Below are 13,738 nucleotides of genomic sequence, written 5' to 3' on the forward strand. Positions count from 1 at the left end.
AAAAGCTCAAAAATGCAAAGGGAATAAAAACAAATACAATAATAACATAAACAGCAACACAGATCCGATGAAGGAGAGTGACTGAAAGCTGCCAGGGGTGTCACATGAAGGCCACGATGTGTGAGATGTCGTTACTCGTAAACTATTTGGAAGTTTGTTACGTTTTGCTTTTTATTTAGGGCATGCAATGGCGGAGCCACTAGTCCCACGTGGGACTAGTGGGGCCCCCTCCCAAAGTTGATTTGTCTTATTTTAACTTTTCAAGTACTGATCAGGCATTTTCAATTATGAAAATTCTTAAAACAAGACTTTGCAAAAACAAAACGATAAAGAGTTTCTTGCAAATTTAAACTTATAAAAATAAAAATAAAAAAAAAAATTTAGTTGTCTATATTGAAAAAGAATTTGTTAACAACTTTAATTCAGACTTGATACTTGATGATTTTAGTTCTCTAAAAGACTGCAGTCTGCAATTTTAAACACTTTGTTTTGATATTTTAGTTTTTTTTTTTGAACTAGTGCCTACATGACACATGTTATCATATTGATCTATTAATTTTGGCACATATTTATGAAATATGATAAATATACTTTTTGCGAAAGACAAACCTACTCCCATGCAACCTTAGCCCCAACCGAGCTAAGTGTTGTACAAAATACTTCATTTCTATTTTGACTTGTATTTATCGTTTTTTTTTTTTTTTTTTTTTTTTTGTGTATATAGTAAAAATATAGTATATAAAGAGAAAAAAAATCATCTTATCATTACATTTTGGTTCAGTCACTAAAATTTGAGTTTCTGGCTCCGCTAATGAGAGCATGATTGGGATGTTAAAAGCATGGGTAATGCTTAGGTGAAGCAAAATTTTCGGAATTCATCCGGAAATTTTGCTTCACCATGGCATTCTTATAATAATGATAATTACAAGAATGCCATGGGGTAGCAAAATTTCCGGATGAATCTGTAGCACTGCCCTAAAAGCATTATATAAAATAATAGAACATATATATATATATATAGATGACAAACTTGTAGCTAGCTAGGATCTTTTACTTTCAAAGGTAATTGATCAAAAGGAGTTTTAGTGTTATAAGATGGAATACTCATGTATAAATATAAATATATAGAAAGGAGCAGGCCAAGAGAAGGTTAGGCCATGTTTTTTTTTTTTTTTATTGTTTTCAAAACAGCAAAACATGTTTCAGTGACATGTGTAATTAATCGTTTGGCAATTGTTTTAAAAACAAAAACTAGTTAAAACGAAAACAATGAAAAAAAGGAAAAAATTTGGAAATAACCCAAAGTTGTTTCCGAGAAGATCATATTCATCTCACTCCCATACAACCGGGTTAATGTAGCAATAACCATAAACTGTTCGATCAGTTGGTTTATGGGCATGTCATATCGAGTAATGCTATGAACTATTTTTTTGTCTTATTTTGATCGTTTCAAAGGTGATGTGGCTTTTAAAATTACCATTGGCTCTGAAATAGATCAGTATTAAATTTTGATGGTTATATACCATAATAATGTGTTACTTCTAATTAATTTTTAGATTTTTTTTTTTTTTTTTAACAGGACTAATTTAGGAGCTGTGGAGACGTGGTCTATAGGAAGCTAATAAAATGGTGTAAATACTATATATATATATATAGAGAGAGAAAGAGAGGAACTTGTCTTTATATATAGCTAGCGGTGTAGCACTCATTACGTTGTTGACGTGATGGAGCAAGACCACTTAACCCTCAACGCCAGACGTTTCATAACCCTTGACAACTCCATCGATCCTTATCAGAGACTGATGGACGACATTGGCTTCGTGCCACCATAAAGTCTCTATTTCAATTTACTGATCATTCGCTGCTACTTCTTTCCTGAATCATCAATGGCACAACATTTCTCTGTTACCTCTCTATCGCTTCTGATACTAGTTGTTGTTCTCCCATTGGGATGCTACTCATCACGCTCACGCAGCTTCCGGGTCAGCATATCACGCGTGGGCGGCGACAAACATCTCAGCGACGTAGAATTCATCCAACAAGAAGTCCTCCGTGGGAAAATGCGGCTTAACAGGCTGAGGACTTCTTTAACAAGTGGCGGAGCTTTTCAAGCTCCTGTTTTTGGTGGGGACGGAACCTTCTTCATGAACTTGTCGATTGGGACCCCGGCGATACCTTTCCGCGCCATAATGGACACGGGTAGCGACTTGATTTGGACGCAATGCAAGCCATGCAAGCTGTGTTTCAGGCAACCAACTCCAGTTTTCGACCCGGCACTGTCGTCTTCCTTTCACAATGTTTCGTGCAATAGTACGTTGTGTAAGGGGTTTATTAACTCCAAGTGTAGGAATGGTTGTCATTACACGAATGTTTATGGAGACGAATCGTCCACAGAAGGATTTCTGGCGACCGACACTTTCACTTTCGGAGATTCTCAGCACAAGGTTTCCGTGCCAAATTTGGGGTTTGGGTGTGGCGTGGACAACCAGGGCGTGGGGCTGGAAAATGCTGCGGGGATAGTGGGACTCGCGCGTGGACCTTCTTCCCTTGTTTCCCAGCTTGGTGTGCAGACATTCTCGTACTGTTTAACGCCAATCAGTGACAAAAAGAAAAGCACTCTTCTCTTTGGGTCTCTAGCGGATATGAATCTCACTCTCCCACATGGGGCGCCAGTCAATGCCACCCCATTGATCAAAAACCCATCGCAGCCATTGTTTTACTACCTATCTCTTGAAGGAATCAGTGTTGGCAATGATCTCTTGCGCATACCAAGACAAGTGTTCCAAATAGTCGATGGAGGGGGCGGCGTGATCATTGATTCCGGAACCACAATCACTAGTTTACAAGAGGATGCGTATAATATTCTAACGCAAGAGTTTATTGCGCAATCGAAGCTAAAGGTCTCGAATTTCGCCACAATGGGTTTGGACGTTTGCTTTGAAGTGCGGTCGGGAGACGCTAAGGAACTTAAGGCTGGCGTCCCTAGGCTGGTTTTTCATTTCACTGGGTTAGATTTGGAGTTACCAAGAGAGAATTATATGATAGTGAATAAGGGAATCGGAGTGGCGTGCTTGGCAATGGCGCCGACGGGTAGTCTGTCAATATTCGGCAACTTTCAGCAGCAAAATATGATGGTTGTTCATGATCTCGTAAAGGATACTTTGTCCTTTATTCCTGCCAAATGCGATAAGCTGTAGGGGCTTTGGTGAGTCGATTTCTGCTGGCGCATCATCAACAAGGTTCAAGTGATTTGTCAAAAACAGAAGTTTTCAAAAGGAAACTCAAGAGGGAAATTCGCTCTACGCATCATATAAGAGTTATAGATTAGTGGACTCTGTTTTTTGATAAGTCAAAGTTAATTGTATTGCATAAAAAATGTGCACAAGCAAATTGCTGTGACACAAGGAAAAAAAAGAAGGGACTTGAGGAACACATATACACAATCATTGGCCTTCAAGTCCCACATCTAATTTTCTTTTGGCTTAGTGTGTAATATCAAAGTCTCATCTACATTTATAGCACAAAAATTTGAGACGGTTTTAGGAAAGAAAACTCGTTGCCAATTAACTTTCAAGAGCCTATTCCTAATGAGCTTTCATAATGTAGAATTTGCTAGTTACAATGGCATGAAAAGAAGAGTCATAGCATCTATTGAGTAGCTGCTCTCTCAAATACCCGATTTATCACATCAACAACTCAAAAGATCAAAATTGAGTACCTTAATTGTAGTACAATTTGGATAGCGAGAAAGAGAGTAATTGAACCCACCTGACCGGATAAGTAGTTAAGCAGCCCAATTTTTATTTGGTTAGGTAGATCCTAAATGTGGTCTCTCATAACCACCTATTAAAATTTGAGAGAATTCGGACAAATAATTGTAGAGGATCCTAATGCCTTGTCCAAATAAGTTTTGGACTGCCTGACCACCTATCCGACAGGTAGGTCCCAAATGTCCAAATAAATGAATTTCATCAACCTCGAGATTGATCTATACCCAATATTGAGTCAAGTGCAAATAATGTTAAAAAATATTGACGGATAAAGCCAATGACAGATTAATGAATGTGAATACTAATAACTCTCAACACTTTGGCTTAGAGATTAAAATAGGCTTCTCCCACGCAATCAAGAACTAATAATTCCTGTACATGCAGCGGTACTAAAACAAAAGGTGATATCCATGGTTCATGCATCAAAATACCACCAAATTAGTCCCTGCAACCCAAGAGAAGTAGATCAAACAAATCTAAATTCTAATCATATACCAGTATCCTTTTCCACATAAGAGACGCTAGAGGAAGTGTTTCATGGAGTATGTAGAGCTTTAAGACAAGAAAAAACAAAACGAGTTCTATGGCAATCTTACACTGAATTCCATGAAGTATCAGCATAAAAAGCAGATCATGCTGCAGAAATTTAAGGTATTTGAGATTCCAACAGACCAAGGAACCAAAAGAAATTAATTTTTTAGAAGAGTGAAACAAAAGTGTTAAAAGTACAGTAAAAGATGCAGCATCCCTAATCATACAAGTTATTCCCCAAGGCAATGCAGTCACCTAGACCATTTCTCAACGCTCTAATAATGATAACAAGAATAGATTACAGAAAAGCAACTGGTCATACCTTTGGAATACATTCTAAGGCAGTTTATAAAAAAAAAAAAAAAACGTATAGGCGCATTTTGAAAACTAAAGATTCATCGCATCCACAAATCAGTTTTGACAGTAGAAACATATAAATAGGAGTTGAATAAAATAGACAAAAACATAACACCCACAGAGAACAAAACCCCACCATCAAGGCATACAGTTAATCCGAAAAATTACAATGACATAGACACTATGAAATTGACAAGCAAAAATAAGAGAAGTGCTGATGGGAAAGTGGCTAATGAATTCACCAAGGAGCAAGCATCAGAAAAACTCGCAATAGGACTGCTTGCAGGGGGAAGTAGTGGAACTACTCCAGTTGTTGCTGGCACCACTGAAGACTTGGGATTTGTTGTTCCACCACCGTCAGATTGAGGTGAAGGTGAAGGCGCAAATGTTGAATCATGGATTATTGAAGAAGGTGGTGCTATGAGTGGAGGAAATTGCTGGGCCCCTGCATTATTTTTATAAAAGCAATGCAAAAACAAATTAAGAGTTGCAATGATAAAATCACAAAAAGAAGAGCATAATGAAGCTTTATGTGAATACTTTAATCAGATTTCAATAGAGTCATCGATGGGAATGAGATTTATGAACTTTACATCTGTATTTAAACTCAAGTTCATAGTGCAAATGGAGTTGTTAACCATCTATTGATTTCCTAATATGACATTATTCAGAATAATTTTTTGACAAGTAATTGAAATTTTATAAAAAGCAAAAAGGCGTAACCCAAGTACAGAGGAAATATACAAGAGAGAAACCTAAACCAAAAAAAGAAAAAAGAAAAATAAATAAATAAAATAATAAAGATCAACAAAATCCTAAAAGCTAGAAGAATGAAGACAAACAACATTTGTCGTCCACTGATAAAGGGTTTTGACAAAAAAGGCCTTGAGCTCTTCCACCGATCTCTTACAATCCTCAAAACTACAAATGTTTGTTTCTCTCCATAAACACCACAATAAGCAAGATGGGATCATTTTCCAGACTGTTGCACTTTGAGAAGAACCACATTACCCTTTCCAACAAGCGAAGAGGCCCACTACCCGCCGAGGCATGACCCACTTTAACCCATAAAGGTTGAAAATAATTAGAATAATTAGTTTAGTACTCTTCATAAATGATTTGCAATCCAAGTGGTTTGGTTGTCTATTAAAACTGAAAAAGTCCACTGTGTTAGTTGGGAGACTTGGGACTGTTTTATGACTTTATCTAAGTGAAAAAGAGAAACAAATTTCCAAATTCATATTCCATGGAAGTTTATAGACCAAGTGCCCATAAATAAACAGCATGTAACAAACTTTTACCTGGGCATCGAGGTTGAAGAGATGCAGAGAAGCTGCAAAATAAACAGGACTGAATCAGCTTAACCTTCAAACATAGTTCCATTAAAGATATTACATTTCAAATCAATGTAAGAAGATAAATAAGAATAAAAAAGAGAATCATACAATTAAAAAGGATAAGCATACCTAGAGATTATGGTGCCATTGACGTAACCACCATAACTACAAGAAGTAACATTGCAACCAGCACTAGTTTGCTGCACTGTAGCATTTCCAACCATGAGGTTACTGTTTCGACATTGCATGCTCGAACAAGAAACAGCTAATGAAGAGGGCATGCAGTACAATCTGTGTATACACATAGTAAAGCTAATTTACACTAGAATTTAAGAAATTTATATCATCAAGAAGATCAAAGTCAACAACAAAGGAATCGAAATGTGGCAAAAGTTGCTTAATTACTTGAGGTTCCCCGGCCCACAACTGCATTGCACACAGTGACTCGCTGTGATGGCATAGCTCCCATTCGGCACAATCAAGCCATAATCCGAGGCATATCTTGGAAAATTAGACGCACACGCTGTAACACAAGAAACCAAATGAACACCTTACCACAATGGCCATTTGCTACAAAACTTGTAACGCATAAAAGCACAACCTTTTTACAACACAAAAGCTCCAGCAAAATTTGAAACAAATGGTGAACAAGTTAAACCATCATATATTCTTTACTGCCAAAACACGCAAAATTCATCATATGCACACTAATTTGAAACAATACTGAGTGCTTAACACAGATTCCACGCAATAAGCACATCACCATTACATGAAATAGTTAGAGATAAGCAACACTGTACTCACAAAATCTGAAAATTACAAAACTAACAACAACGTTAGCTAGAAACGCAAAATCCATGAACCCCACCACAAATTTCGCATGAATCGCAACCAATACAGACATAGAAAGTCATAAAATGCTCAGTACAAAAAATAAACACTTGTACGGATAAAGGAAAACCACAAATATACCTGGTAATGGAACGGCAAGTATGTCCCCAGCCTTAACAGCTGTACTCCCCATGGCATTCACATTCATCAAATCAGTAATAGTAGTCGAATACCTCGCGGCAATCCCAGTCAAGGTGTCCACCGGCTTCACCACGTACGACAGATAGATAGCGGGCAGCGAATTATCGGTCCCGTTGAAGCAAGTACACGGGAGCGGCACCACAAGGGTCTGCCCCACGTCGAGAACAGAGGGGTCCGATATCGAATTGGCCTCCTTAATCTGGTCGGCGGAAACCAAACCCGAGTACATGGAATCGGCGATGGACGCGAGCGTGTCGGAGGGACGGGTCTTGTACTTGGTGGAGACCGATTTGCGAATGCCGTCGACGCAGGAGCAGGTGATGGGGACTTTGAGGAAGAGCTGGGCTGGGAGGATGTGGTTCTCGACGTCCGGGTAGGAGATGTCGATGGCATTGGCGGTGAGGATGGCAATGGAGTCGACCTGGAAGAGGGAGGCCACCTCGGAGACCTTCAGGTCCGTGTAAAGGGTGTAGCCCAGCAAGGCGTTGCACGTGTCGGCGTTGGAGCAGGGCTCGATGGTGGATTTAGAGCTCACAAGGACTACATTCGTCGACACGGAGAGCAAAAGGAGCAAGAAGATGGTGTTGTGCAAGATGGGTTTTTGATTCGGCATTCTTTCCTTCTGTAAAATACAAATGGGTTCTTTTGGCTTTGGTACCCGGATTGCTCTAAGCGTGCATTTTCGGGGTTCTTTTGGGGAGTTTGGTACTTTGGTTTTGCTTCTTCTATGTTCTTACCCAACAAAACAAGGAATCCAGAGAGACGGGTATAAGGTTTGTGAGACTTTGCACACCAAAAAAGATGGGTTTATTTCTGGCTCTGGGGGTGGAAGAGTGACTGTGGCTTACTTCTGGGTTCTTTTAGGGTTTGGGTTTTGCTTCTTCTCCACCGAGAGAGAGAGAGAAAGAGAGAGAGTGAGAGAGGGGTGGGGGGAAGGGAAAGTTTTGAGATGAAGTAGCTCTTGGGAGTGGACAAAAAATGTGCTTGCAAACATTTGAACAGTTGAACAGACACTGTTCAGGTTCTCGAGGTTGGAGTCTGGAACATAATTTTCCCTTGGACTAATTTGTCCTTGCAAACTTCTTTTGCTCTCTCGGTTGTGGGAAAGTAAACCCACAAAAATTATGAACTCAAAAATCCGTGTTCATATGAACTTTATTTTTAAAAATTAAGTTTTTAAATTGTATTTTTTTGAAATTGTAAAAACAAACGGACACTAAAACTATCTGAATTCAATAAACTAATCTTTTAATCTATAATCAAGTCGTTGTGCTTAGAGGACAATATCACTTTCAAATAGTACTTTTAAGACAACATCACCGATCTTGTGATGGAGTCGTAGCTGCCAAAGCTTCAACCTCATTTGAAAATTTCTTACCTTTTTCTTTTCTTAGGGTTGTTTTTATTTAATGATTGAAAAATAAAATTGATGTAATATAAAGTTGAAATAATTTATATGAAAAAGTGAATAAAAAAAATTATATTGTTGTGAGTTTTTTATTTAAAATGTAATAAAAAAGTGTTAATGTGATATAAAAAAGTGAAAAAAAAAAATTAAGAATGTTTTAAAGTTGATTTTTTTGAGATAAGTGAAAATAAGAGAACGAAAAGGGAAAGTGATTTTCAAACAGGGCCTTCTACAATTGATGGGGAGCAATTATGGTAACAGTCAGAGTAGAACTAGGTATATGGGTGGGGCATTAACTTTTAAAGAAATAAATTTTTCATCATATTTTATCTTTTAAAATTAATTTTTTAACTCCTATAAAATATTCTTTTCAATTTTGACCCAAACTTTAATTTCTAGTTTTGCCTCTGGGCTCTACCACCAGCCAAAATATGAATTTTTCGAACTGTCATTGAGTAGGGATGTTTTGGTCATTTCGGTTGTTGCCTTTTGGATTCATGGGTATCCAAGCGAGCCCCACGTTAAACTATTGCCTGCTTTTCAGGCATGAGGGAACGAATTTTGGGCTGTCTTGCTGGTTGGAACATGGTATGAAATCCCCCACACAAGATTAAGGAGCGCGTCACAGACCCAAGACAGTCATTGGGTGGAGAATTGTTTCCACGCGCTGCGTGATTCGCGTCAGTAAGTGGTATAATTCAGCCGTGGAGCCGGGTGGCCGACCCGCTCCCTCATTTAACCCAATTTTGTTTATTATCGGGCCTAAGATTTACAATTGCTTCCGATTGCTTTAGAGCATTTTTAATTAGATTCATCAGATTTTAATGTATAAAATAGTTGTTTTCAATATATATATATATAATAGTACAAAATCACTTTTTACTATTTTAATTATTCATATTTTTTTATAATACTTTCGACTGCCTTACTAACTTAACTAGTAACTTTTACTATTCCATTTAATTATTCATTTTCAAAAATTTCATAACTATTTGTCTAACATTTATATTTTCATAACAATTATATTTCTCAATATTTGTCTTATTATAAGGTCATTCTTTTAAAAAACTTGTCTTTTCTTAATGGGCATATTTTTTAAATACTTGTCTTATTTTAATTGTTATATTTTTAAAATTTGGTCTTTTCCTAACTGTCATAGTTTTCAAGAAATATCATATGCTTTCAATATAAATAAACAATAAGATAATAAATGAAAAAGGGAGAGATAAATGAACGTTTGCTTTGAGCGTGAAAAATAAACAAACAAACAAAAAAGGTATAGAGAAATTTTATTTTATTTTTTGTTCTTTTGGTCACCAAACAAAAATTACCATTTTGGTAAGACTGATATGGAGGATTTCTTGTGATTTTGAGTAATTTGGCTCAATAAAATAACTAAAAAACTATTTTGATGAGTTTACTTGAAATACTATTATAACAAAAATAGCTTTGTTTGTTAATGTGTTTTGACAAACGGTTTTTTTTTTGGTTAAAAATAAAAAGGTGTTATGATATTATATTATTATATAAAGGTGATAATTTGTTTTGGTTTTTTTTTAGGAGACAATGATCCTCTCTATTTCACTTGTAATGGATATGAGCCCAATGATCATAATTTAATGTTATTGTATTAGGAATAAATAATGCCATATCATTTAAATTTTTAAATAGTGTGCCAACATATTTATCACGTGGCATCACCTATACTAGTATATGCCACGACATTAAATCATAACAATAAAATTAGGGCTGGCAAAACTGGTCACCCGACACGACCTGTTTATGACCCGTTTAGACCCGCGACCCGTTTAGCCTAGACCCAAACACGACCTGTTTATGTTAACGGGTCGGGGCTCTAGACACGACACGACACGATTATTTCACGGGTCACCCGACACGACTCGTGAACCCGTTTAACATAATGGGTCGAAACGACCCGTTTAGGTTTAAAAGGTTTTTTTTTTTAATTACTTTTTTTGGGGGGGAGGGGGGGCTGGAATTTTATTAATAAATAAATTAAAACCAGCTGCTAAAATCACAAAAGTCATAAATTGGCAGGGTAAAAAAAAAAAAACTAAAATATGTAGCTTTATTTGCATTTCAACCGAAAAGAAGAAGAAGAAGGCAGCCAGCAGTTGTGAGCTGCATACAGGAAGCGATGCAGTGAGAATAATATTAACTAGGTCAGAAACACCAACGGTGGAACAATGAAAACATACCTAAAAAATATTAACCTGAAAATTTATTCAATGAAGACTGGTTCTTAAATGCCAGATGCAAGCAAAAACACATTCTTGGATAATCCATGAATGATTAGGGAATCCAGAGAAACAGGGTACAGGCCAACATATCACACTTTCTTATTATACACATGTAAGCTCTACAGGCTGTACAGATCTAGAAGAACTACAACAAAATGTTTGGTAGGTTTTTGTTCAAAGGTTTTTGACACTTATCTAGGTTCAGATTATGACCAAAATGTCGTCTGAATAAATCATATTCTCTGAGAAGCATTGTCAGTGTAATTGAGATAAAAAAAGGAAATAAGAGAGGAAGATGTATAAGTCAATATGACATGACCACATGGGTAAAAAATTCACTCAAGCTTAGCAAGTAACACATGCAAAGTTCAACACAATCTAAAATGTACAGTGCTGTTCATATGCATTTCTGATTCATCTTAAGGCTAGCCTAAAGATTTATAATATGGGAGATAACCAATAGGAAAAAGAACCAATTAGATATTGGGCAAGCATCACACTGATCACAGATTATCGGATGATTCGGATTATGATTTTATAATTTATAGTTTATACCCACAAATCCACAATAATGAGGCTATAAAAAATTGAAAATAGAAATCATCTAACATATTACCGGCAGACCCGGCGGTACCGGACACGACATCGGCCGGAGAGAGAGCGGCACACTGGTAGAGAGACGGGGAGAGCAGAGGCTTGAGAGAGAGCGCATTGAGCGCGGGCTGCGCGGCGACTCGGCGAGGCTGAAGGAGAAGAGAAGGGCGGTGGCGTGGCGGCGCGGAGACTCGGCGAGGTTGAAGGAAAAGAGAAGGGCGGCGGCTGAAGGAAAATCCAAAAAAAAAAGCTAAGGTTTTATTTTCTTTCACTTTTTTGATTTTGCTCACTTTTCCGATTTTGATTTTTGAATCTTTTGAGTTTTTACGTTTTGTTTGTTTTTCTACTTTTTTGAACTTTTTTTACTTTTTTGAACTTTGAGTAATTGAGTATTTGAATCTTTTGTTTTCAGATAATAATTAAATAATAAATTAATAATTTGCCCATTTGCCCATTTGGAAATTGGATTTCCTTTCAGAAGTTTCAGGCTTTCCCAGTTTCCCGATTACTTTTCGTCTTTTCCTATTTTCCAGCTTTCCCCCCAACTTTTTTTCTCATTCGGTAATTTCAGATTTCACTATTTCAGTAATTCTACAGTTTCTACTAATTCGGTTCGGCCCATTCCGAATTTCCAATTTTCCACCTTTCTCCGTTTTTCTTTTTTCTTTTTTAATTTTTTTAAAAAAAACCTAATCGTGTCCGGCGGGTGACTCGCCAGACCAATATAAACGGGTCAACCCGTTTATGACCCAAACCCGTTTAAGGTAAACCAAAACCCGCTAATTTCGTGTCGTATTCGTGTTATGTCAAAATTGCCGGCCTTAAATAAAATGACCCATATTCATTTTACTTGAAATAGATATGATCATATTATGTTTTTACGAGTGTTTTATGATTAAGTTGTTGTTAAAGTTTTTGTGTTAAAAAAAATAAAATACAAAAGTCAAAAAATAAAAATAAAATTTTAACCTATAATGGTGGGTGTTTTTAGCATGGGTGATGCTACTTCCACTAGTGCTTCTTCCTTTGATATATTTATAAATTTAATTATTTAATGACTAATATGATAAGTATCTTATAATTTTTTTTATAAGTTAATATAATTGAATGAAAATATAAAAAATATTTATGATTTTTCGTACATGTCAAATACTGAAAAATATTTTCGACGATTTTTTTTTTTTTTTTTAAAAATGATTTCCCATAAAATATTTTACAATATAAATAATTTTACACCTAAAGCAAACGGAGCATTAATACCAAATTGTTAGAAATTCAAATCTTTTTATTACCAGGGAAAATGCTTATAATTTTACTACAACTCCTAACTCACTTGACAATTTGTGTGAGTGTTACATGACAACCTAGAATGTATTCATCTATTCTGTTGTTTTTAGGAAAGTCCACAATTAACACGCTTGCATGAAATTGAATTTACAACTTTTCTTATGCTTCTTATAGCATTTTTAGTAGACTTACTAAATTTTATTAACCAAAATAACTAAACAAATATTTTTCATTATTTTAACTATCCATTTTTTTTTAAAGTACCACCAACAGTTTTACATTTTAACACGGGTTATTATCATGTCAAACAACGTAGGCGAAAACAATGAAGTAAAAATTACTTTCATCTTTACAATTAGAATGGTCAGAAGTATTATAACTTTTGGTACAAGTTTTTTTCTCAAAAAAAATTGTATTCACATCATTAAAATATTAATGTAAAATAATATAAAAAAAACCTAAAAAATTATGTTTAATTAAGATATACACATTGATCAACAATAATAATTTTTTTTTTAAAAAAAGAAATTGAATTATTTAAAAAAATTATTTTAAGAGTGGTTGGAATCTGGTATAGTATCGCAGGAATATGGTGATGGTGGTCGGACATCACCAGATTCCGATAGAAATTTACAGATTCCGGCATCGGCGGATTCTGACCAGTACTGAAATGTGGCTTGTCGGAATCCGTCGATGGTTGACGGATTCCGGCGATGGTCGACTGCTTGAGCGTGAAGGTCGACTACGTCGTTTAAAAGAGAGTCGATTGCATTTGCCGTTTGGAGAAAATGATTTACGCTTTTAAATATTAAGCATTTTTTATTATTTTTCTTTTGACTATTATTTTCGTCCCTACCCAACACTAAAAAATATTGAAATCATTTTTTAAACGGAACATTTGATACTGTGCCTATAGGCTCCATTTACTTGAATTATTAACCATTCAAACCGCAAAATTGTTAAGTAAGTCTCTATCTCATAATGACGAGGACGAAAATCTCCTACCGAGAATCCCATTATTACTTTGCCCCTCCTCTTTTGACGGGTTTATAAGGGAGAGCCCACATAAAGAGAAACCCGACGGAAGAAGGGAGCCCTACTCAAAGAGGACCCCTCTCACAATCCTTATATTACCCGAAACTGAATCCGAATCCGAATCCT

The 13,738-nt window shown here is 36.1% G+C and overlaps 2 protein-coding genes across 2 annotated transcripts; one reads left to right on the plus strand and one right to left on the minus strand.

Moving 5' to 3' along the window:
- The first annotated feature begins 1,886 nt into the window (after positions 1-1,886).
- On the plus strand, positions 1,887-3,197 carry LOC133861045 (aspartic proteinase nepenthesin-1-like). Its single transcript, XM_062296744.1, has one exon. It carries the CDS (start codon positions 1,887-1,889, stop codon positions 3,195-3,197), a length of 1,311 nt encoding a protein of 436 aa, XP_062152728.1.
- Positions 3,198-4,679: 1,482 nt separating this feature from the next.
- LOC133854574 (lysM domain-containing GPI-anchored protein 1-like) lies at positions 4,680-7,997 on the minus strand. The gene is made up of 5 exons (XM_062290812.1): positions 6,968-7,997; positions 6,401-6,518; positions 6,125-6,286; positions 5,960-5,991; positions 4,680-5,103 (listed from the first exon to the last, which is right to left on the minus strand). Exons 1-5 carry the CDS (start codon positions 7,638-7,640, stop codon positions 4,823-4,825), a joined length of 1,266 nt encoding a protein of 421 aa, XP_062146796.1. The 5' UTR covers positions 7,641-7,997; the 3' UTR covers positions 4,680-4,822.
- Positions 7,998-13,738: the final 5,741 nt, after the last annotated feature.

Source organism: Alnus glutinosa, chromosome 1 (assembly GCF_958979055.1).
Source record: "Alnus glutinosa chromosome 1, dhAlnGlut1.1, whole genome shotgun sequence".
Lineage (NCBI taxonomy): Eukaryota > Viridiplantae > Streptophyta > Magnoliopsida > Fagales > Betulaceae > Alnus > Alnus glutinosa.